This window comes from Anopheles gambiae, chromosome 3, assembly GCF_943734735.2.
Source record: "Anopheles gambiae chromosome 3, idAnoGambNW_F1_1, whole genome shotgun sequence".
In the NCBI taxonomy this organism is placed as follows: Eukaryota; Metazoa; Arthropoda; class Insecta; order Diptera; family Culicidae; genus Anopheles; species Anopheles gambiae.
The window spans coordinates 44,224,053-44,249,693 of record NC_064602.1 but is presented as its reverse complement, the minus strand read 5'-3'; the positions used below and the strand labels follow the sequence as shown (position 1 = coordinate 44,249,693).

At 42.6% G+C, this 25,641-nt stretch overlaps 2 protein-coding genes across 2 annotated transcripts; both read left to right on the top strand.

Moving 5' to 3' along the window:
• Positions 1 to 2,464: 2,464 nt before the first annotated feature.
• LOC1279296 (pupal cuticle protein 36) lies at positions 2,465 to 8,649 on the top strand. The gene is made up of 4 exons (XM_318997.6): positions 2,465 to 2,696; positions 7,187 to 7,487; positions 7,547 to 7,796; positions 7,861 to 8,649. Exons 1-4 carry the CDS (start codon positions 2,688 to 2,690, stop codon positions 8,459 to 8,461), a joined length of 1,161 nt encoding a protein of 386 aa, XP_318997.6. The 5' UTR covers positions 2,465 to 2,687; the 3' UTR covers positions 8,462 to 8,649.
• A 4,802-nt stretch (positions 8,650 to 13,451) lies between these two features.
• Positions 13,452 to 25,143, top strand: LOC1279293 (uncharacterized). The gene is made up of 10 exons (XM_318993.5): positions 13,452 to 13,564; positions 13,628 to 13,834; positions 16,877 to 17,068; positions 20,493 to 20,648; positions 20,787 to 20,969; positions 21,051 to 21,225; positions 23,745 to 23,776; positions 23,839 to 24,392; positions 24,461 to 24,626; positions 24,723 to 25,143. The coding sequence occupies exons 1-10, from the start codon at positions 13,553 to 13,555 to the stop codon at positions 24,792 to 24,794; spliced, it is 1,749 nt and encodes a 582-aa protein (XP_318993.5). The 5' UTR covers positions 13,452 to 13,552; the 3' UTR covers positions 24,795 to 25,143.
• The last annotated feature ends 498 nt before the right edge of the window (positions 25,144 to 25,641 follow it).

The window sequence follows — 25,641 nt, the reverse complement described above, 5'->3', positions numbered from 1 at the left end:
GCGGGCGCGCGCGCACTCACACCGATCGATGTGATCAATCGAATCGCACAAAGCGCATGTACACGGTGTTGCTTCTTCTTGCAATCACGTGCGACGAATCGCGGATGGGTGGTAGATTAACGGCGACACAGAATCTTCAGGGTGTGACACGATGCTCCCAGCTGTCGAAGGTGGCAAACCGATCGAACCGGTAATCGCACCGAAGATAACGATCTACTGCCGAGCTGGATTTAGGTAGCGCCACCTGATACCGACGATACCGCCAGTGGGCGATAAATTTGGCTGCTGCGTAATCGGACGATCGTGATGCGCCGGCTGCATAGTGCACGCTCGATCGCGCACTCCCTCTGCTCCATTTCACACACAGAGATGCAGGCCACACGTTCAATTTGCTCCAGTAAGGCCGGCATTGCAACAAGTTTGCAACCAGTGCGATCGCATCGAACGGAAAACGGTTCCATGCCTGTTTGGTGTTTGCGATTGGGAAACTGTGGGTCGGAAAAGCCGTTCCGTTCGTTTGCATATCGGTGTTTTGGGAAGGGTGGGAAGAAGAGTTCTTCGAAGAAAGAGGGCACATAGCCGCAAGCAGATGGCTTCTCGGTGGCACGAGAAATGGAGCGAGCACAGGCGAACGCGTTTCAACACCGAAATTGAACCAATATCGGCAGCAAATCGACAGGTGATCAATAGCGTTCTCATCTGCACGTATCGAAAGCCGTGTTGCGCATTTTATTGCAAGCATGCGATTGTTTTTCCTGCTCAAGCGTTACACAGGTTGTTGGATGGTGTTTCGGCACTTGGGAGCTATTTATCTGTTGTAAATGAATCATCTTAACAACGCGATATTCGCCTAAATCTCCTCAAACTGTAAGTTCTGAATAGTTCTTTCTGCCGCATTCTGCTCAGGTACATTATTACGTCCTTTTTACACAATTTTTCATGTCGCCCAGAGTTTAGTCCGACTTGATGTCTGTAAATGTCTCTCCGATCATCTTTGCCTATCGCCCGCCAAGGATCGATCTGTCCTCGGTCGGTAAATTGTGTTGCCTTGTGCAGCTGGCAAGGCGCTTTCAGAACAATATTGTGCTCGTATCGACGACACAATGAAACGCAAGGCTCATTTCCATAACTAAATCAGCTTTCAGATCTCTTCCCACTCTAACCACTATGGCCAACAAATCTATTGCCCTTTGAAGCGTTTGCAACCGAAATGGGAATTATGATTAGCTTTTTTGTTCCACGTTACCCACACCAGCCCTTGATCGGATGTAACCGTACTCATGCTGTATGGAAGAACCACACGGCGAGAGGAGAAATATTCTTGAACTTCAATAGAACTGCTGGAAAAAACAACGCAACAAACACACACTGTATGCAATACGCTACGATTCGCACTATCGGGTAAGATGGATCCGTCCAACCAGGTGGATTCAACCGTAGGATGACATCCCTGACAGTATGCATCCCACGGCAGCAACGGAAGGAAATCGTCGAGTGTTAATCGGGGAATCGTAAATTTGAACCGTTGTTTATTTAATGATCGCCAATCGATCGAGCGAAACAAATCGATGCACATTGTATTCGATTGTCGTCCGTCCGAGCATCTGTCATTCTGAAGTGGTGATATTCGACGTTAACAGATCGTCACACAGAAATTAGTTTTGTGATGCACGTGTTTTGCTAAATTTGTATTTTGTGTAGCGTGTTTTTTCTTCATTATGCAGGAACCATGAAACTAGAGCTAAAATTAGACAAAACTGGCTTTTTGTGAAATAAATTAAGTTATAGTATTCCTGTTCACACAAGTTTAATTAATTTAAATAATATTTATACTGCACTTCGTAATTGAAGCATACATTTTATCATTTAATTGCTTTTTCATTCTTTTAATCGTTTGCTTTTTCATTGTTTTGTGTTTATGTATATATGCCGTGGTTAATTTTTATGGTACGTAAAGAGTGGGTAAATGTTTCTCATAATAATTCATAATCTTGCTATCCATCAAAGCTAACTCAAAATCATCACACAAAATCAAGCCAAAATTTGGGGTCATTTCCATACTTCATGCTGCACTTACTGCATTTGATTCACAAGCTTCTTCACCACTCCAGCCTCAGATCGCTTGGCTTACCCTTCCTTTCTCTTTCTGAGCCTTCGATGACTCTCGATTTCATTTCGCCCAGTGTATCTTCCACCACCCTCCCAATGCGGCTCGATATCGACCCGCTGGCAAGGCTGGAAAGTGAACCACGCAGATTCTCGGGCTCGGGACTAGGGGGACCTGGTGCCATCATCGCTAGCACCAGCTCCACCACCACCCCCAGCATTGCAGTGCCATTGTCGCACAGTGCGCTAGAGAGAAAGAAGGGACTTTGGAGGGATGCGCGAGACCCGACTGCATTAAAACAATCGGTACGGCGAGCGCACGAATGAAGAGGATTATATATAAAGCAGAACTTACCGCTCACAGCAACACATTCGGATCTGTGCCTCTTCCTACTGTGGAGTGTCATCCCTTACTCAGTGCTCGGTGCTCGCGTGTCCGTGCTGCGTTGGTGCTATTGACAACTGCAGCGTTTGCAGTTTCGCTCTTCAGTTGCATGCACAAGTGCAACATAGTACCTTTATCTGTGATACAGATTTGTTTTTGATTGTTTGAGTTTGTGATCTGTTATCTGTTATTCATCATGAAAGTTGTAAGTGAATTTATTTGTATAATATAGTTGCTAGAATAGAAGTGTTTTGTTTTCCAGTGTATTGCGACTACTTTGCCACTGAAAGTGGAATATTGTTTTGTGTTATTGAATACAATTTTTGGCTCTTTGATCACCTTACAAACTCTGTTGAAGGCCTTTGATGTATTTACATTTGATAATTGTGTAAAATGTGCTTAAGTTTAGCGTTTTGGAACGTAAAAAGAATACCAACAATGAAACAAGTGAAAAAATCATCTAATTAATATTACCTTAAAATGGTTTTTATATGTTTTTGATTACATCAAAATGAATAAAAGTATTACACATATTTGTTTACTGTTAGTTCTATTTTGTATTCAAATTTATACATACGTTTTGTCTTTCATTTAAAGTAATATCGTGTATACAAGGTCAGTCACGATGTTATTCAACTGTTGCTTAAACTTAAATTGTTGTTATTTGTCTTGTTTTCGTACTGATGTGTAAATTAAAAATAAAGTTTAGCTTATAATCTGTATAAAAGTCATGTAAATAACATATATAAATGTATTAAAGTATCTCATAATGGAAATCTTTGGTAAAAGGCAAAAGATTTATTCAACAATTGAAGACACGTCTGACATACAGTACATTACATTTAAACAATACTACTCAAAACTTCTTTTCATGTTTATTCATCTTTAAAAATTGTTTCTTTTTGTAGAGTTATAATGTTTTCATTAGATAAAACACATATTTTTTCAAGTACTTTTTTTAAAATCAAAGAAGTGTTAGGCAGACAAAATATCAAATTATATTAAAAAACATTTTTCTTCACACACAAGTAGCATATTCCATCTCCATTGGTTATTGCAAGACCAATTGGATCTGCTTTTATTTTCATAAAATTACGCTTTAACACGTAACACCATTTTGCACCAGCATAAAACCACTCAAACCACCCAGAAGCATTATTGCCTTGACAATACCGAAAGCCTCGTGGCTACTCCTGCCATAAAATTATGTACACTCAATTGCCGGTAGAAGCCACTCATCATGTCATTTATACTAATCGCGCTCCATTCCAAAGCGTTGATTACCGTAATCCCATACTAATGAGCACCCATCCTGCCCCGATGTTCGAGAATCGTTCTCACCTGGCCCTGTTAACCAATAGGGTGGCGTACTGTACACGGCCCAATACCTGATTGTGCTTGTTTGCAAGCAGCAATACCATTATGATTGTGGCCGGATTGGGAAACACTTCGTGTGCTCGTTGTTATTATGCTCGTCCCGAAAAGGGTGTCGAAGAGTCGCACAACTGCACAGCGCCTTCGAATCCTACCCGGGGAACTCCTTATTATCATCACGCAAGCACACCGCGTCACGTTTACACTCTTGAGTGAGCCCGAAAAGAGAAACCCTCCGATGGCCGCGGTTTGTGGTGTTTACATTTAATTGATTGTAATGATAGCAAATAATCATCCTTGACGATTTCGACGACAAAGCGCGGGCCGGAAAGGTCACCACCGAAACGGTTTGTTTTTTGCATTCCATCTCGATTCCTTAACAATCTTCGAGAGAATATGTACAGCTCGTCTGTGATGAAACAGTCAATCCTTGGCGGCAGACCTATTCTATCATGCCACTTTTATAAAGATATCCACTTGCCTAGGCGTTTGCGATTAAACACACTGCTTAGGTTCAGACCCATCCTCGGGGTCAAAAGCGGTGTGCAGGCATGCAGCATTAACTAGTGATAAAAAAAAAACAAGATACAACCACCAACGATCGGCAGCCGATTGGGTTCGGTTACCCCGGTGGTTGCAAGCGGGTGGTGAAAGGAACACATAATCCGATTGTCTTGCGGCTGTTACTCGATCAGTAATGGTTTATTAAATTTGTATCCCATTTTGGCCGCTGCGCTCGCCGACCGCTATTGGGTAACGCTATTAAGCTGTAAAATTTTTGATTAAACACAAGTTTTCCATCGCCCGAGATGTGTTCCTTTCTGAGGGTTTGTCTGCTGTTCTTTTTTACCGATGTACTATTTTCCTGTTTTGCCAAATACTCAAGCATTGCAAAAGGTCATCTTTGGATGTATGGTGGTTGTCCCACAGCACGATCGTTCCATATGCTCTATCGGGCTGGCAGCTCAATTGCGAGGGAGAATCTTCACGAATGTCCTCACAAAACATGTAGCTGGGAGTCATTGAGACAAGAGGTCAACTCAACGCCGACTGAGAGCTTCTGTTGCTACCACAACTGTGTACGGCAAGGTGTGTCTCTGTCGATGTTCTTTTTTGTGCTGAGAACTGTGGTTTGTTTTAACTATGTGACTATGTATCTCATGATCTTTCCAACAGTAAAGTAGTTTTTTTTACTAAAATAATAATGACAATGGATAATCAATTTGAAATGCGCTACCAAGGTTAATATAAAGTGTAAAATTTTTATATTTTATTTGAAAACCTATAACCCTATTAAAATTTATAAGTATTGATAAATCTATATCTAAGCTGCTAAATTCGGCTATTGATCCTTCTGTGACACATTTATTGTATGGTATCGTGAACAAGTCGTCAAGTTCATTCACGACATAATATGAGTTCAGTTCTCATTCAAGAAATATGCTCTCTAAGTGAATCCCTGTCTAGAATTATTAGTGAACATCGAATTGAATAAATCAGAGAAGAGTATGAAAAGTTAAAACATGCGGATGCATATTATAACTGGAAAGCTATTAAGATAAAAATTATATATCTAAATATTTCATGTAAACAATACACAAAGATGCTCGCGACAATCAAGCTAAAATAATCTTTCTTAATAATATTTTTATGTAATGGTTTTATGTAATAATATTTTTTATGTAATATTAGCAACAACATAATTTAGTATTTGGTCAAAGAGTCTCTTTGTTGTATGTTGGTTGAAATATAATATAAAATTTCTCAACATCTTTCGAGTTTCAATATTAAAATACCTAACAAATTAAATCAAACGATTATCATAAATATGATTTGTATTAGCTATTATTTAAAACTATCATTCATAAAACATGTTTAAATTATTTGTCCATGAGTCTGCAAATAGGTATGCGTAGAAACCAAACCATGAAGAGATGCAAAACACTATGAAACATAAGCATAATGAGCTACTGCATTTCCTAATCTTGCCCCCAACCGAAACAACAAAAGGAAGCAGCATCAAAAACAGTGATGACGGAATACCTAGTTCGCAAGCATATCTGCAACATGCACAGTTAAATGCGCCAACCGCATTGCTAAAAACGACGATCGTTCTGGTCATGCGCTCACTACTGCCCCAGAAGTACTGTTTTTATGACTTATTTGCATCACATAGGAGTCTTTTGTGACTTCCCCCTTAGGTTCACGATTTCAGTGTAAATGATCCCATTTGCATTGAGCTCCGGCTAGTATCTGTGCTGCCACCGACATCTAGGACGCATGTCCATGCAAGACTCCGATTCACAATACAATGCAATTGAAACAGTTTCGAAAAAAGCACTCTGGCTTCTCTGGGATTGTTAGTTTATCAGCAACAATTGCCAGTTTTCTTGCACCCAATTCAATCATTTGCCTAAAGAAAGATTTGGTTTTATTTGCTCTGTTCCCAGAGCTTTCAATGGTAACGTCATTTTCAAATGCTGTGCCAGGTGTCACAAAGCGGGAAATAGAAGCAGAAACATGAAAGGTTTATCAGTTAAGAGAGAGACCCTTTCCCACTCCATTACCCTGTTCTCAAAACACGGGGTAAGGTCGTCGGTAATTATGTTGTGCCGTCCGTACCGATGCGCACAGTGTTTCGACACCAAGCGTGACTTCCAGCACCACAAAATCCGCTTTATTTTCACAAGCGACAAATGCAGAAAAGGAAAAGAAACAGAATTCCTACGCCGTCCTCCTCTTGGCGCTCAATCTCGAGCGTCTTCATTTCTCAATTCAATCGAATCGTTTGCCATTTTGCCATCGGGCCGCGCTGGCAGGTATGTGTGTTCGAGTTTCGCATCCGCTAACATCGTACCAACATGCCCCGCTCGCGAGTGCACTCAGGCACACAATGTTGGTGCATGACTTACTGGCGCTGGAAACGATCGAGAAAGATAGGTGCCCAAAAGAAGGCATCCTCCACTTGTGCAACTGTCGATTGACGCGCTGCAATACGATCCCACTCGAGACTATTCTTATGGTGCGATAAGAAAGGCCACTCTTTAAGACACTGGCCCCAGCCGGCTCCGTCCTTCCTCCATTAGATGCATAACAATGTTTGCATTGAAAGACACTCAAAGACCTCGGCCCCGTGTTTGGTTTCTGCTCGAGATGCTTTTATGATAATATCGTGACCGCTGAAGCGTGGGATGGAGCGGCTTACTCCAGTTTTTATGGGTCACTCTTGCGGCACTCGCATTGCAACAGCGTAACAGTGTGTCTCAGGTACTAAGGTTACGGTCGATTGTATCATCCCTTTGCAACACCTTGTCTTTGCAGTTCTTGCTCGCAACGCTGGTAGCGGCCTGCTCGTGTGCCCGCCTGGACAACAATTATCTACCTCCGCCGGGAGCGGCTGCTGCTGGAGGTGGTCCCGGGCTGACGGCTCCTTCGCCGGGCGGTGGTTCCCGCCCTGGCGGTGCGCCAGGTGGTCCGGGAGGATCCGGAGGCTTCGGAGGTCCAGGAACGGCACCGGGTAGTGGTGGCTTCGGAGGTGGTGCTCCGTCTGGAGCAGGATTTGGTGGTGCCGGCCCAAGTGCCGGTGGTTTCGGAGGACAAGCGCAGCGACCGGGTGGAGTTGGTAAGTCTGTGGAGTTTAAATCGTGAAGAAACGAATTTGCATGATATTTTGCTATACAGGAGGGGGCCCAGCTGCTGGTCGTCCAGGAACGCCGGCACCTGCTTATGGTCCGCCTTCGAGTGGATTCGGTGGAGGTGCACCATCATCGTTTGGCGGCGGTTCTGGAGCTCCTTCGGGTGGATTCTCGTCGGGAGGCAGTGGATTTGGTGGAGGTGCCCCAGGAGCTGCTCCAGCTGGTCCAAGTCAACCACCGATAGAAATCATTTCCTACGAAAACATGAACAACGGCGATGGAACCTACAAATACAGGTAAGTGCGTTTCTGGATTATTTTGAGATCATCATGTCTCATACTCACTGTTATTTTCTTTTAGCTACGAAACGGCCAACGGTATTAAGGTGCAGGAGCAGGGTGAGATCAAGAACAAGGGTTCCGACAATGAGATTCCAAGCGTGCAGGGTTCCTACTCCTATACCGCTCCGGACGGGCAGGTTATCACCGTGACGTACATCGCGGACGAGAACGGATTCCAGCCACAGGGAGATCATCTACCAACGCCACCGCCGATTCCGGCAGAGATTCAGAAGGGACTTGATGCGATCGCTGCCGCTCAGGCTGCTGGTGGTAGTGCCGGAGGCCCAGGAGGTCCAAGCGGTGCTGGTGGCTATCCTGGTGCTGGCAAGCCATCCCAAGGCTATCCCGGCTCGGTGACTGGTTCGGGTGGATATCCTTCTGGAGCTGGCGGTCCAGGAGCCACCGGTCCTGCTGGTGGACGTCCTGGCCAGGGAGGCTACCCGAGTGGACCGGCCGGTGGTTCGGCTGGCTATCCTGCCGCTGGAGGTCCTGCCGCACCCGGAGGTGGCGCTGGATATCCATCGGGTGGTCCGGGAGCTCCCGCAGCCCCGCGTCCCAGCGCACCCGGAAGACCGTCGGGTAATGGGTCCTTTAATCCTCAGTCCGGTTATCAGTATTAAAAGCGCCAACGTATCACATTAAGCCCACAAAACACCACTATCGTGCAAAGTGCATTTAAAACGACAAGCAAAAACTCAAACGAAACCAACGAAATTGAAGCGAAACGATACAAAAAATGAGAAAAATAGTTCACTCGCTGTAAATAAGGTGAAATGGTGAACGGTTGTAATAAAAAAAGAAAACGAAACACTTCGAGTACGTCTCTGTGTTAACGATGTTGAGAAAAGTAAGCGGGAAGATGATGATGACAGTGCGGGAGGTTCAAGCTGCCTGGGAACTGGTTTGAACTTGAACTTGACCGGCGCGAAAGACGAAGGCCGCCTGAGTGTCTGGAGTCATGGTGTGATCTTTAGCGTTGAAGATGAATGAATGGAAAAAGCTCGACTCGAAGTCGACTCTGAAGCAGTCGACTTAAAAGCTTGTCGCATCTCTTTGAAAAAAGCTCCGACATGAGATGCACACTAGAGAGATGAGGTGTACAGAGTATGGTCACTTCAAAATAACTAATAGATATACTTAAGTACACGTTTATTGAAATTTGTTTTAGTAGAATAAGTTGAAATAATTCATAAGATCACTTGCAAGAAATTCCCTTACATCATGCAAACCCTTCTTTGACCTGGAGGGGGGGATAATTTACTATGCTTCTTGAAAGCGTTTTTCCACTCCCTTATAGTCTCATCACACTCATCCATAAATTATAGACATGTCTCTTTAATGTCATCACAACGTGCATAATTGCCATTTCACAGTTCAACCGTGCATACCGACTGATTTATGTTCCATGCTACCAGATCCATCCGCAGTTCAACAAAGGCGTGAAGATAATGTATCGAAATAGAAGCACGAGCGATGAGCATAATTTGTACAAGTCAATTTGAAGCACCATCAGACGGGGATCATCGAACATCTAATCGGAACGGAGCCGGCTTCGAAAAATCGTGACAGGTTCGGAGATGGTCTAGGTAAACCATAGGGCACTCAAACGAACTCAGTTTCGAGTGCGATATCGCTCCGTACATGAGCCGAATCGAGCTCAAAAAGGAAGACACTCGTTTGACCCTCAATTCGCATGACTTGATGCCCCTACATGCCATCCTCCGTAATGGTCACAGCCTTTGGGATCGCGCTTTTCGATCACAATGCTTTAAAATGTCATCCTCATGTGGAGTGGTTTGTGTACTGCGATCGAACTGAATTATCCGCCTAGATTACCACCCGCCTCTGTGTGAGTCGTGACATGGGTACTTGGAGGATAGCCAAGAAAAACCAAAGAAGGTGGGACGCTCCAAAAGGAAACTGTCAGGTTGGTCACCACACATCGATTGGCGGTTCACGGAAGCTTGACTAACAAAATATTACATGGAATGATATTTATTAACCATTCATTATCGCTTAATAATCGCGTGGGTTCTACTGCAGTAATTCAAACTTAAAAAGGGAAAGCCAAACTCAGTAAGGATAAATTTATTATTGATAGGTTATTATGGTAAATACTGATCACATAAGGCTTTGTATGTTTGTTGTCGGAGATGTAATATATAACTGACAATAATTATAAAATGTTATAGATTTGCAGCGACTTTACAATATACTTGAAGCTGATTGTCATTTTATGTAAGTTGAGGCTAATTTTAATTGTGTTGAGCGTTGTTGTCACTGGAAAATTACGCTTTCGTCCGCACACGGTCTCACGCCTTCGTCTGCCAGTCCGTTATACCGGTCTGAATGGCGGACGCCTCCACGCCATCTTGCCACCTCAATTTGGGCCTACCACGCCTTCTCTGTACTTGTGGACGGCCTAAAAAACTTTGCTCCTAAAGTCCTAAAAATAATATCCTATATAGCTACTAATCTAGACTTAAACATAACTTGAACTATTTAAAAAAATAGAAATAGATGAATAATATGAAGAAGAAGTAATCATTAGCTTAGTTGTAATCTAGATCAAAACCCTCTATAATTCCACCACAACAACGTACTACAAATATGTCAAGTGCTATTGAACATGGATAATCATGCGAAATTGCATAGCTTCAGGCGTTATGAGAGCTCCATGTATGAAATTCTCGTACGTATTATGGGTTGAATATTAGAAATTAAACTTCAATGTTATGTATCATATCTATTGTTATGAAAGTATTGTATATTTCAGCTTTATACTTTCGTTATCTGTTCACAACATATGAAAGCTTTAATCGGGATCATTTTAACAAACAGTTCAATTACCACACTTTTACTTTAACAGTAAACAATATCCCTCATCCTGCGTGAAAAATAGTACTTGTATTGCTAAACCATTTTAGTTTGCATCTGCCCTACAAGCAGAGGGGCAAATATTGTAAGTTCACGGGTGTAACATTCACCTCATTTCGCTTAATTATCCTCCCTTATAGCCAATAATGTCTTCAAAAGTCGCCACCACACCCTAAAACGTAGGGCATCGTAGCCGACGACCGTTAATCCAATTGCTGAAACTTTTGACATTTTTACGCTGCGTCCAACTTCAATGTCCATTTTACGACTCGACCATCTTATCCCACATGTTGTGATATAAATAAAACATACCACAGACAAACAGCGTCCACTACAGACCTTTACACGTTGGAACAATTTCATTCATACCATGTACGAACCGTTTCGTTTGACTCTGCAATGCGTCGAGCTTTTCAGGCAGGGGTTGTATTGGAACGTAAAAAATAAACACATATGTATGTGCAGCATCGTGCAGTTTACAGTGTGACCGCTGTACTCCGCCAAAGAATATCGTCTTTTTATCAGCCAAACGTCTTTGAAGGTGTCAATTATGCTGAAGATAATAAATCAATTCTTCATTGTTGCTACGTTTAGCCACCCGTTCGAGGCGATTGGGCATCCATGGCGGGAGAAGTAGGAACGTGTCCCCCTAGCCCCCGGTAGTTGGTAGTTCGGTCGGGGATGCCGAGCAACAATGATGATCATTTTCTGATGACCATGGCGAGGCAGACGAGTCATAGCGGAATATACGCCTTCCAGAATCTGTGAAGTGGCCTCCGCAATGCCCACCAAGATGACATCCTTTTCTTTGGTTCGTTTTTTTCAACTCTCAATATGTGGTGTGGCGTTTCGGATCGAGTCACAATACGGGTTTACCTTCTTCCCCAAGTCACAACTTCATAAGGTCAGTCTGGTGTGGCCACTCGCGAACGGGTTCGAAGTTCGCCGATGTCCACCAGAGCATCTTCACGACGCTTTACGCATGTTTCGCATTCGCGTACGCGTTCTTGCCAAGCAGACGCACACGTACGGATGGCAGATTTAAAGGTGAAACTGGTTTCACTCTTTACGAACGAAAGGGGACGCACATCTTCCTTGACATCTCGCCCCGTTTCGATCGTTCGAGGGAGTCATGCTGATTTCGACGGAGTCGAACGGGCGTCATAATTGATAACTTGATTTTTCTGTGGCCTGACCACAAGCAGTATCCGTTTTTGTGTTATGTTGTTGTTGGAAGATTCTCGACCCATTGGTCTGAGCTACCGTTAGGTGCGGTGGTTTTATGCGAATGGGTAAGTCCATTAGTGGATGGCAAGATACCATTCTGGTATTAGACTGGCGTCTGCTGAACGGAAGGCAATAATTTGTCGTACGTTGATGGTATTTCCCCATGAATGGATCGAACGGTTAGGCTGTTTGGGGTGTCGTTCTTGGAGCAGCATTATATCGACACAAAGAAGGACAAATAAGGAATCGCTAGCGAACATCGATCGGAAGTCTGCATTCATTTAGATTTGGTTTTATCACAGGCGATTTGATTGAACCTAAGGTTAAAAGATGAAAAGAAGAGGGTGTTGTGAGTACCAAAAATGGTTAAATATTATAAGAAAAACTGTTTATCTATGGCTAGACAAACTATTTGTCTACGATTAATAAATATCATCTTTATTTTTGTGCAAAAAATAGGCTTTGATTAAAATGTAAAAAATATTGAAACTAGTGCGTACATGCCAAATAATGAAGAATAATAACTTAGCCCACCTTAACCTATTTTTTATGCACTAGTTTATTACTCTGTCATCGCTGCTGACGATGCTGTTGAAAGGTTATCGTAATAATGCAATCAAAATAATAAAATAAAATCGATTACGGTTAATTTGCCCAGTTACTTCACACGGTACCACCGTCCCGTTATCATTTCCCAGTGCTCGAACGAAGATCATCCAAAATGAAAATAAAAGTGGCTTAAGTTTCCACCACCAACTCCCTCAAACACTGTCTGCTATCTGCATCCACCCGTCTTTGCCCCCATATCGTCGAATCTGTCCCCTTGACTTTACGGCGAAGCGCCATCCAGCAAGCGGCCGAGGTGTAGATGGCACCGGGTAGCGCCCTCTTTTCATGTGCTGCGTACTTCAAACCAGCTGCACCGGAGAGACGAGGCCGAAATGTCACGAAATTGAGGCGGTGGCGGTTGGCGCTGGGCTGGACGAGGCGGGAAAGATCATCTTCAGCTTGTCCAGCGGCCGGCGTGCCGGCTTCTTCATGAGCTGCGACTATGGTAATAATAACAATAATCAAGTACCTCCCAGTTCGCGTGCGACTGTACAGTTTGCAGACGGGGGATGGGCAGAGAGAAAAACAGAGACAGAGCACTGTATGCGTGCATAGGTTGGGGTCGGTAGGTTTTGGTGGCCAGTCAGTGTGTCAGACGAAAAGATCGCCACGAAGAAGCGGCAAAAGGGACACACACACACACCATTCGGACACAGCATTCCGCTGCTCTCGCCGTGTCTTCTCTCCGCAACAATCACACCAAACACTCAACGGTGGAGGTAGTGTATAGTCGATAGCGCACCTCTACCGCATAAGTGCACGAGCGCGCGATATTCGGCAGCACCGTATCCTCCGCAGCGAAACCTCCGGGAGGGATGTATAAATATCTCCCACAAAGTGCCCTCCCAGCGGCAGAACGTAACGTCACCACCTCCGAGCAGGATCGCCCAGCGCATAGACAGCTTTCGTCTTCGAGTTCCTTCCAGCGTTTAATTTCGTGTGATACTACAACACTTCAATCGGACATTAGTTTTTGTGTGTGCTTTAACGAAACCAGAATGAAAGTGATAGTAAGTTTGGTGAAAAAATTCGAGTGCCCCAAGTGTTAATTGCATACTCTTTCGTGTGTACAGATTTGCGCCTGTGTCGTGCTGTTGCTGGCGTTCGGTGGCGTGGAATGTGCTCCACAGGGACCGGCTACCGAACCGATTCCCATCATACGCCAGGAGCAGGAGGTGAACCCAGACGGAAGCTACAGTTGGAGTTACGAGACGGGCAATGGTATTGTGACAGAGGAGCAGGGTTTTCTGAAAAATCCTGGCACTGAGCAGGAAGCACAGGTGAGATGGTGAAAGTTCTACTAAAGAATAACTCGGTTCAAAAAGGACAGTTATAGAATGTGTGCTCATAGAGAGAAAGTGTAAATGAATTATTTTCGATTCGATAGCTAGCTGTCCCTTTAGATCCTTTTCGATTGGGCCTAGACTTCTTCAATTTGGCTATTCGTGTTACAATTTCATTGATTAGCGCAAGGTCGTTCAATATTTTGTGTGTGCAGGCCGGATTGGATAAAAATAGTGAAGCTGAAGTTCAATCTCGTTATTTTTGACAATAAAAATTCAAACCGGGGTCAAAAAGTAATTAGACATGTATCTACAAGTATCCCATCAAGTCCTTTAAAACATAATGTTCGTTGGCGGGCTGCACCTTTGACCTACGGACCTTAGGCAGATGATTTTTGATTTAACATGTAAAAGTTTGATAGTTTTGTACATATGCAGGATTTAGTTCTATGGAGGACTTCTATAGTTCTTTGGATCCTAGTATAAACTTTTGCTGCGCTTGACGATTTTTTTACCAACCGGAACTGGCCGTCAATAGTTTGAATAACAATAGGTGTGCTATTTCAACAATTCTGTTACATTTTGCCAGTACCCATTTCTATTTCCAAATGTATTTTCCATTCCCATTAAGCAGTTAAAATCAGTTTACTTTGTTCTTAAAGATCATGCAAACAAACAATTGTTCATCTCAAAACTATTTGTTTTGTTAAAAAACAGTCACAATATTTATGATACATTTCAAATCGTTTTAAATGATTCTAACCTTTATTAACACGAGCTTTGGTAACAAATATCAATCATAATAAGCACTATCCTTTTAATCAGATTAAATTAAATTAGATAAATTTAAATTATCTCGAACACGAGCAATAGGAATGTAAGGGATAAAAAATGTAAACTGAAAATCGGTTCCATGAGTATTTTTGTATCTAGAGTGTTCAGAGTCCAAATTTCGTTCTAAAAAACATCTTAAAATTGTATGAAACCACCCCCACAAAATAATTTATTTGGTTCCTACTTTAAAAGATTAAATTGTTATAAAAAAAATTTGATATTTTGTTTTATGTAAATGTAACAAATGATCAATTTTATCCTTCAACGAGGACTTATCGTTCGGAAGTGTTCATAAGATGTTTAGTTCATAGGTCGATTTAAAATCCAATTCATTAAAAAAATAATCGTTAAAGCATTTAAGACCTTCTGTGCGATTTCATTAATTTATTTTATTTTTGACATGCCGTCCTAAAAGATACAAACGAAGGTTTGTTTTTAACAAAATATTTTTTATAATAACCCGATCACACTATTAAAACTAGAATGACTCTTGCTTAGAGTTCTTTATAAACGATTTATACCATTGACAAAACTATTGATTATATTGATAGATTGATACGATTGCATAAATTGAACAATTTGGTAATCATTTTTGTGCAACTGACCTTAACACTCAACAAAACCCACGCTAGAAAGCATTTTGACTCGACCCAGTTAGCTTGTTGGGGGAAACAAAATATTCTTTTATGTAAGAGTGAAATGAAATGTGAAACGCGCCCCTGATTGCATCGATTAAAGCAAACCGACCCACCCGTCCCCGCGAATGCGGCAATCCACCCTCAATTGCTGTAAGTCCATTAATCAAATCCGCTTTACCAAGCAAATATTTATAGCATCTTTTGGCCCCCGCATTGCCCTGTGACCCGCTGACGGGCTCGTTCATCAGTGTGACTTTTCTTTCTAAGCTGTTTGCTTCATCGCCATCCCAGCGCGCACCGTTCGATGGAATTTCTAGGGCTGATGGTGACGCACCTCCCCTAAGGTCGTGGATGTCACTGGCAGTGGAGAGAATTTACTGTGACTGTTGCTTTCGGAGACGGGTTGACATGATCACTTTGACTGAAATGCTGTTGGCTTTTGACGAGCAGATATGCAAACGCCATACGGTTCCCGTTCCCGCCCGTGCACAACCGGAGCCTGGTGCAATCGAACAGGATCCAGATCCGAATGGTCACACGGATTACCGCCGCTTGGTTGCGCAACGATCTGGTTCGGTTTTTTTTTTCTCTCTCTCGCTTTTTGGTGTTCGTGACCCGTCGATGGGTGAGAGATGGTGGTGCAAAAATAAAACGGCAGCACTTCGGAAAGGTTAATTGGCTTCCTTTCGGTAAAGTGTGCCCGGGAGTCCCATCAGCCACACTCTTACAACGGGTGTGCGGGTGAGTGTTTTCATTTAGGTTGGCGTGCAGCGACGGCCGCTGTCTTTTTAGTGTCAAATGTTGGCCAAACCTTTGACGATCCAATTGGCAATCATGGCCCCCCGTGGGGTGGGTGGGCAATGATATGGTTCAATCTCGTTATGATTTTTGAAGCCACCAATAAAACCAATGTTGCAAATCCGAGCGTGGCGCTTAGTTTGCAATAAAGCAGCAGATTTGTGGTGACAGGGTTAGGTTTGAAGCATTTTTTTTCTGGCCATGGTTTGCCATTTTAATCAGCTTGATTCTCATGCTTTTCGATGGAGCAATTGTTAAAGTCATTGGGTCGAAATTTTGGAAACAAAAATCTCACAATATCAACGCGATAGCCTGAAGCGCAAACTGATAGGCAATTGCACAATTTTACCAGCGCAAATGCTACCAAGTTGCCAACCGGTCGGCATTTATCGTTGTCGGTCTGTTGCGAAAGCCCTTTTGCGGCGGATTGGTTTATTTATTTACTTACACTTTAAATCCCACACAGACATCAACTACACCACTGTACAAGTGGCACGATCCGACAACAACACAACGATCGATAGCAATCACCCTCTTCACCGTTTCAATGCGTGTGTCGTGTGCCGCGCAGAGAACGAGTAATTAATTGATACTTTGTGGCTAGCTCACGCCGATATCCATCGACTAAACCACTCCGATCGAAACTCGTCCTTGGATCGTGAACAGCTCATGCGCAGACATGAGCACCCGTTCACACCTCGTCCTGGCGCAGAAGGTTAAACGGTGAGGTTCGTCGCATTGCCACTAAGCAGCTTCTTCGTTTTCGCAGGTGGCTCAAGGAGAGTATTCGTACACCGCACCGGACGGGCAGCTCATTCGGGTGCAGTACATTGCGGACGAGAACGGTTTCCAGCCGCTCGGTGATCACCTGCCTACGCCACCACCAATCCCACCAGCAATCCAGCGTGCGCTCGAGTACTTGGCCAGTCTGCCACCGAGTGATGATGCTTCGCGGAGGTACTGAAGGAGAGGAAAGCGAACACATTTAGCACGTAGAAAACTCCATCGTCAGTCGCTCATTTAGGTTTAGAAAACAGTGAAAACGAAATACATTACTCGCTCATACCACACGTCGCGGGGCAATCCTATACCCAACAAGTTATGTGAATAAATCATAACACCTTTTCTGTATCTTAATATAAAACAAATTGTCTTATTCACACTCGTGGCACACGCATCGATTTCCGCACTGTAAGGTACAACAAAACCTTCGCACATCTCCTAATCGTTGAACACAACAACGCGTCATCATTATCGAACGTTTCGTATCAGCGTCTAGCGTTATCCTTCACCCAGGCAGGCTTTTTAGCTAATCCCTCCGACACATCGATAGCTGTTTTTGCCACCCATCAAACTAATCACCCGTCAGCATCCTGTGTATGATTCGCGCGCGCGCGCATCGGACGCTTCTGCCTGCGAGCTTTTCGTTCTTACATGGGCCGTCTGCTCATAAAACGCACCGATCAGCACCATAAACTGGCGAAGCGAAACGAACGTTTCAATCTCAAGGCAAGTGGCATCGGGTGGGCCTGAGTGTCCGGATGAATGAACTATGGTAAGATTATGTTTATTGGTTGGTTCGTGGGTATCTATGTGGAAGGTGTATCGGCTTACGTATGTTACACAGGCTTTGCGTACCTTAGGATGCGCCTTCTTCCCGTGTGGCGCCTTCTTTGTTTCAATCGGCTAGTCAAATCGGTTGGCAGAAGTCACTATGGGACGTTTGAAGTATATATTACATTCATTATCGAGTTTATTCTTTACTGTTTTCACTGCTGTTGCTGCTGCTGTCACTGTTTTCAGATGGAATAAAGCTATTTCAGAAAACAAAATTTATATTTTTTTTATTAGGCTATACTGTCACATACACAAACATCTACAACTAAATGAACGAATGAATAGTAAGTTAATTTAAGAACTAAAACATAACTTTAACATAAAATATATTGAAAAGATCCAGAAAATTTAAAACTTTAAAATATTCTAGGCATTGATGGACACTGGAAGAAAACTAAAATTGCTCAAAAAAGAAATGCTGTCGTTGTGAACATAATTGAAAAACCTGCCGGGTTCTTCTTCTCGTCTCTCGCAGTTAGGCTGGCCTAAGAAAGTTTTACATGAATTATTATTATGTATTTAGTATTTTACTACCGGTATAAAGGCCGGGGCTCCATTTTCACTAGCGCATCTGGCGGCGGTTGACCGAAGCATTTTGGCACTACATTCTGAACCGTTTCAGAAAATGTTTACGTTATGTTTATGTATTTTTTACTTAAACTGGACTGAAAATGTTTTGTAATAGGTACATACACATGTTCTGCATGCATTTCAGTTATTTCCGCCGGAAAGTTCGATGAAAAAATAATCACTTTTTTTAGATCCAGCTCGACCATTCCATCGATTACTAAAAAAGCTTCCACCGCTAGATGCGAAATTACACTAGCGAGTACGGACCATGTTCCCCGGCCTTAAGGTTGAATTACACAACCCCATCTCTTAACCGGAGCCGGTGCATGTCTGGATGGACCACCCATCGCTTAGATTTAATTCTGAATGATATAATCATCGAATATGATGTACTTCAGAGCTTTTTGTTGAAAAGATTGTATGTATACACATTTGGTATACACATATTACAAGAAAGTTATATTCATTTTAATAGGTTATATGCTATATTAGGTTTCACATCGCAAGGAAGTTAAACATATACAACCAGTGGCGGATTAACACGAGTTCAGGCTCTCAGCGGTCATACAAATGTAGGCCTTTCTAAAGTGTCGAGCGAGTAGTTGTATGAGAAATTCTAAACCAGAGATAGATTGAGAAGCAAATTTAATAGTGAGCAGGAAGGTGGTTTCCTCGTGCGGCCACTTAGTTTGCGTAGTGTTTAATCGGCCCCTGTGTATAACTAAAATATTTAAAAATTAAAAAAAATACTTTCAATATTTCATACTGCATCTTTAGGCTTTTATCCACTCCCAAAAAACAAGAAGGTTAATTTCCGGTTAAGAGGATTTTCACCCATTGTTCTTATATAGTATCACATGGAAATAGAATAGCCCACCGGGCATATATCTTCACCAAATTTAGCCACCAACACAAAAACACTCCCAACCCTCTCCATCGCAAACTCTCCATCGTTAGTTAGCCCTCGAGTCGGATACAAATTTCTTGGAAGCGTGATGGATTTAGCAGCACCGATCGAAGCGGTGTTTATTAATTGTTTTGATTATGCCCACGAGAGCCTGTACAACATCCGCCGCCTTCGGGCTAGTGTATAAATATGAATATTCATGAACCCTAAAGAATATTTACGGCTGGGCGTTACCACCACGATTTCCGCCCGTAATCCTGTGCTGGGCCATCTTAACGATCGCAAACCGTCCAGGATGTGGCACGGGTATTGATTCTCCTTACTCCCCCCCCCCCCCCCACCAACATGATGCGTACCGAATTTGCTAATCGGCAAATATTTTACATCGTTTAACTTAATTGACTTCAGCACGGCTTCATTCGACGGCGGGTGCTTTCACTATCGCTCGATCGGATTCATTTCCTTCGTGCAGGCGGGGTGCAAATGGCAGCGGCACGCATATTTTACCGCGAAATGCCCTTGGATTTGAATGCATTTATGGAGCTAAAATTGGTTTTCAGGGACCCGTGGAGGCGACTAGCTGGCACTGCGATACAACAGCTGCATTCCTGCGATTGGCATATCAAGCATACAGTTAGAGAGGTAAGCTTCGACATCTTGCTCGAAATCATGGCAAAGTGTAGGAGCGGCGAGAGAAAGAGAGAATAGTTTGACCCTGCAAGATCACCTCATGCTCGTGTGTGCCTAGATCATAACGATTTGGGTGCGCTTCTTGTGTGATCTTCTTCTGCTTGCTGCGTCGTCTGTCGCCGATGGCTACTACTACTACTACTACCTGTCAATGATGCAATAGCCCCTGACGGTGATGGTCCATCTGCCATTGATCCGCACGGGCAATCAAATCTTCCGACTGTGGAGGGTGTCGTTGAAATTTATGCAAATTTTGTCTAACGAACAACTTGTTTCTAGGCCCTCCGTTGTCTTTTCTCTCTCTCTTTTACTCTCTTTCTATCGTGTTGTCTCCTTCGTTTATCGTTTCTATCAAGCATTCCCCGTGGACTGGGTGGCCTGGGTTTGTCCAGAAGAAGGTAGAAGAAAACGATCGGTGTGCGCCTTATGGTGATTTGCTAGGACAACCGGACGCTGGCTCGTGTTTTTTGGAGCCGAATTCTCCCATACAACTCGAAACGAAAAAAAAAACTCCGAAAAACGACACGAGCTCGGCAGAAGACACACACCAAACAAAACAAAAAAAGCGATCGCACATTGTCGCACGAACCGATATAAATAGCCAACGCCTCGCTGCGGCTGCTGCCAGATATCGGATCCAAGCTCGACAGCCAACAGTAGTGTATTGCTTCTTCGATTCTCTTCTAGCGTGACGTTAAGCAGTGGAATTAGGTTCCGTGTGGCCGTAATCAAAGTGTACACAGTCAACATGAATAAGGTGTGTGGTGGCGTTAGTGCGAAATATTGTTGAATTAACGATTTTTGGATTATATTTCATTACGGTGCTAAAAAATGTGTTTTAAAGGATTGCCATTAAATGTGCAAACTATTTCACTTTTATGTGTCTGTGTTCTAGCTCGCCAGTGTGCTCGTGATCGCGTTAATTGCAACCGTAGCGGCAGATAAGGACGCAACCGTGCTGCGACAGGACGCGGAAGTCAACCCGGACGGTACATACCAGTATGCGTACGAAACTTCCAATGGCATTGTGGCGGAAGAACAGGGTACACTGAAAAACTTGGGAGAAGAGCAAGCTCAGGTAGGTGTACAGAAGGGACACATCCATCATTTCGAGAACTTGCGTTTCATCCCTCAATCGATCTATTTTACGTACGATCAGGTGGCACAGGGACAGTACTCGTACACCGACCCGGAGGGTAATCGAGTCTCGGTGCAGTACATCGCCGACGAGAATGGTTTCCAGCCACAGGGTGACCATCTGCCGACACCACCACCAATCCCGGAGGCAATTGAGCGCGCCCTCCGACTGCTGGCAAACCTGAGCCGGAACAAGCGTGGATCCGTATAGTTAAAGCAGCTAGCAAACTCTGTCCCCTTTTAGCGAAATAAGTTAGTGATACAGGTCCCGGGCACTTGGCAGCAACTAGTCATGTTTCTGAAGCGTAAAGTGACAAAGGAAATAAAAACCACCATTCTTTTAAACTAGCTGATGGTGTCGTACAACATTATTTTTTGTGTGTGTCTTAAACAGGTGGGTTCGTCGCTTACTCGTTCGTTGAACTCTTTTCTACCGATTCAGTGACTATCCAAGGGAAAAGTGATGCTTTGATAGTTTGTTTGCAGTTACTCATTTGTTTACTTTTTTATACGCAAAAAAGCTTCTATTTACGGCGAAAAAATCCTCTATTCCCTCCACACCCGCGCCCGCTGAACTTGACATTGAGTATCGCTTAAGATGGCGATGGGTTATGCAAACAGACTGCTTTTGTTGGCGTCGCTGTTTTGTTTCGGACTCCTGTGTGATGCTGTTTCGAATTTAAAATCCCCTATCGAGCAGGCGGCAATGCAATCCACAAGCGACCTTGCACGTATCGATGTATAATTTTATACTGCTCTCCTGGTATCTGACCCACAAAGATTTATATCGACAGCATCCAAACACATGCCCGCCTTGTGGTAGTAATAGCATTAATAATAATAATAATAGTAATGATGATGATGATACCCATCGTGATGACGAAACTAGTGGCCTTCGATTTTCCGGTCTGTATCGGCGCGTATCACACGTATGCTAAACAAATGGACGAAGCGATGCGATCCAACGAGACCACACGAACGAAGACTGCGAGACCGTGAAATCTCACCTGAAACCTTGAATCTTCGGGCAAGAAGATCCGGTCCGCGTTGGTAAGCGCAGGATGACAAAGGGGACATCTTCGCGATGGTTGCGTAGTGGAGGATTTGTTTGGATTTTGTTTTCGTGGGCGATTGCAGTCAATGGAAGAGGTCCCGATGAGAGTTTAAAAATAGGTCTTGAGACGTATTCTTACGCATTCAATTGGATATAGTGTGCGGGAAGGTGAGTTGCGTCTGTATGAATTTCAATCGGTTCTGGTTCTGTTTGGGCTTATGACATATTTCTGAGTGGGTGAATCGTAGGAAAGGTTAGGGTGATATTGTTTATGAGGTCATTTTGCTTATTGCAAAATTCACTTGTACCAGATTGTTTGGTTGGAGTGTTGACTTTTTTATAACTCGAATAAATTGAATTTACAATAGGAATGTTAAAATCACCATTCAAAACAGAGCTATATTCAATTATTGTGTGAATTTGAACGTGAAAATCGTTGTTTAATGATATTTTACGAATTAGAAATGAAAATATTTTGTATTATTTTTCAAACTGTACGATATTAGATTACATAAATACGTACAACGTGTCTTACAAAATATATTAAATTTAGGTAAGACTTAGGTTTTAATCATTCCCTTTTAAAATTTCAGCTGGTTAATACTTCAGCCGAGTGAATCAATTGTTGAATATAATACATTATTGTATGATATTTTTCGTAAATAGTTGTGGTACGTAATATTATGTCGTATCTTCAATACATATGAATTTTATTATATAGCTTAAAAACTTACTTCTGGATAAGGATTTGTTTCAATTAATAAAACATTGTTTAAGGATAAGCCCATAAACTAGTTGTTTCATTATCATTTTTGTTTGGCAGTATTAAACTCCTTTTTAGTTGTGCTTGATTGACCTAAGCGACACGATTAAATTGGAGGTCACTTTATAAGCATATATATAATATAAAATAAAATATACGAAGGCCTAAAATCATATTTGAAATTGAACCTTATACTTTCAATTACAAGCTTTAATCACTTCATATTAAGATGTATAGTAAAATGGATACCCAATTTATAAACACTTCCACTTAATTTCACGAGCTGTTTAACTTCAAATGCACCACAGTAGAATGACAATGCGTTCACGCCCACGTCTCTCACACAACTGACTCTAAGCTCACTTGCCATACCTTTGTCACACATGTGTGTACATTCTAGCTACACTCGACCAGCCTCTAAATTAGTATATTTTACGAGATGAAAAACGTATCATTCTCCACCTATCACCCCAACAACAGCAACAGGTTCATCTGGTTTATCAATTGACATTCGGCGGCAGGATAATAACTCTTACCGGGCTCCAGGGGACACGAGCGAAAAGGTGAAAAATATCGAGCATTTTTGTAATAAATTTAATGTTCACTGATTTTGCGATACAGAGGCAGTTGTGAGTGCGACGCGCAAGTTGAACCACACTCAATGGTATATAGAATCCAGCTCATATTTACGCGATGCTTGGAAGAACCGACACCTTTCCGATGATTATATTTGCATCAGTTTCTAATCAAATAAATTCATCATCCCTGGGAAATGTGACTATTCGATTTATGTCAAGGAATGATTATGAAGCGCCACAGTACAGCTGGGCGTATATAAAAAGACAATCATGTTGAACGGAAATTAAACACACTTTTCTAATTGTGCGTAACGGTTGTAGCTTGCGGTGAATTCACAATGCGTCTCCATTTGGTAAGTGGTAGCTTGTAATAATATTGATTTTAGCTTAAACTCACTAAACTGCCTGTTGTTAGAGCTTTATCGTTCTAGGCGCTGTATTGGCATGCGTCTTGGGTCAGGACGATGGCAAATACAGACCATCGCCGAGAGAGCTGACCACTCAGCGGCCCCGACCATACCAGCCGTACGTTGATCCTAGATATCTTCAATATCCGTACAACACGTACCGTTACTCGAACGATCGTCGCTACTACAATCGAAATGATGGACGATACAATTCGGGTAATGATGGTAAATACGTGCCTAGAAATGATGGCCGCTACGTGCACGTTGACAACCGATACAAGCACGTGGAAGGACCCAGTGGCAGCGGCGCAGGTCAGGCAGGATCTGCGGGCAGTGCAGGTGGCGCAGCAGGTGCTTCTGGAGCGGGAGCTAATGCAGCTGATACTAACCCACCAAAACCAGCAACCACTACTTCAGCACCATCTGCACTGCCACCTACCCCTGTTCCAACGTTGGCTAGAATAGCCCAGGTGAAGGTTGCTCCCAAGCCAGCATACGCCCCCGATGGATGGAAAATCATACGTCTGGAAAACCAGGTGGAAAACGACGGTTACCACTATGTGTGAGTGAAGCTTGGCAATTTGAAACAGAACTTTTAAGTTATTAGCGCTTTGTAAACTATCTATGTAGATTTGAAACCGAAAACGGAATTTTAGCGGAAGAAGCAGGACGCATCGAAGACAAGGGCACTGCTGCGGAAGGACTTCGTTCGCAAGGTTTCTACCAGTACGTCGGAGACGATGGAGTAGTTTATCGAGTCGATTATGTCGCTGATGGCAACGGTTTTCTGCCGCAGGTACGATGAGTAAACCATGTGTGACTAATGCTCATGGTTGATCACCAATGGGAATTTAAAAACATGATTAATGTATTTTTTTACCATCTTGCACAGGGTGACCATATACCAAAGGTGCCACCGGCGATCGAAAAATTGCTCAAATATTTAGCCGCACAACCAAAGTGAATCTAAAGAAACCAAGTTAGATTCACTTTTTTGAGGAACGATAACGCTGTTTTACTGGTGAGAATCAAATCTTTGGAAAAGAATGCTTCATATAGCGAAGAGATTCGAAGACAAATTCAAAAACGTAACGCTTTCGTAACGGCGTACATGTGCTATAAAAGAATGTTTTATAGGAAGATCGTTGATATTACAATGCAGGGCAGAGCCATCAATATTACGAATTAAAATTTGAATTTTGTTATATTTGTTTTAATGTAATACAAAAAAATGTTTTTGATGTAATCCTAAACCAATAAAATACAAAAATAAATAAATAAAACAAAATTTTACAATTTGCATACTCACATAATAGAGGTTTCTAAATGTCTTTTTGCATTCACAAAACAAAAGTAGAAAGAAATTTCTTAATTTAGTACAGGCCATTTTGCTCCTCGTACTTGTTTAAAATTTAAACCAAAACCATATTGTCAACACTTTTTCATTGGATTTCAATATTGGCTTGAATTCTATAAATATCAAATGTGTACTAGTTTGTTTCGGCTCGTCAGATGTAAAAATCTTGTTTGTAGGTTCATTCTTGCTGTTTTTTAATACTTTTGGTACACCGGAAGAAAACAACAGCAGCATTACCGATTTCCAAATATTCAAAGATAGATACTAACAATGAGATATGAGGAAGTGTAGACAAAGTGGACGAAAGAATTATGTTATGATGTTAAGATCAATGGCAAATGTCTGTGTCTATACTATAACGCAAACTATAGTGTAGTTTTATTGTACATATGCAAATATTTATCGTGTAACAAAATTTAGCATGCTGTTTGTTCTATTAATGATGTTGCCGGCA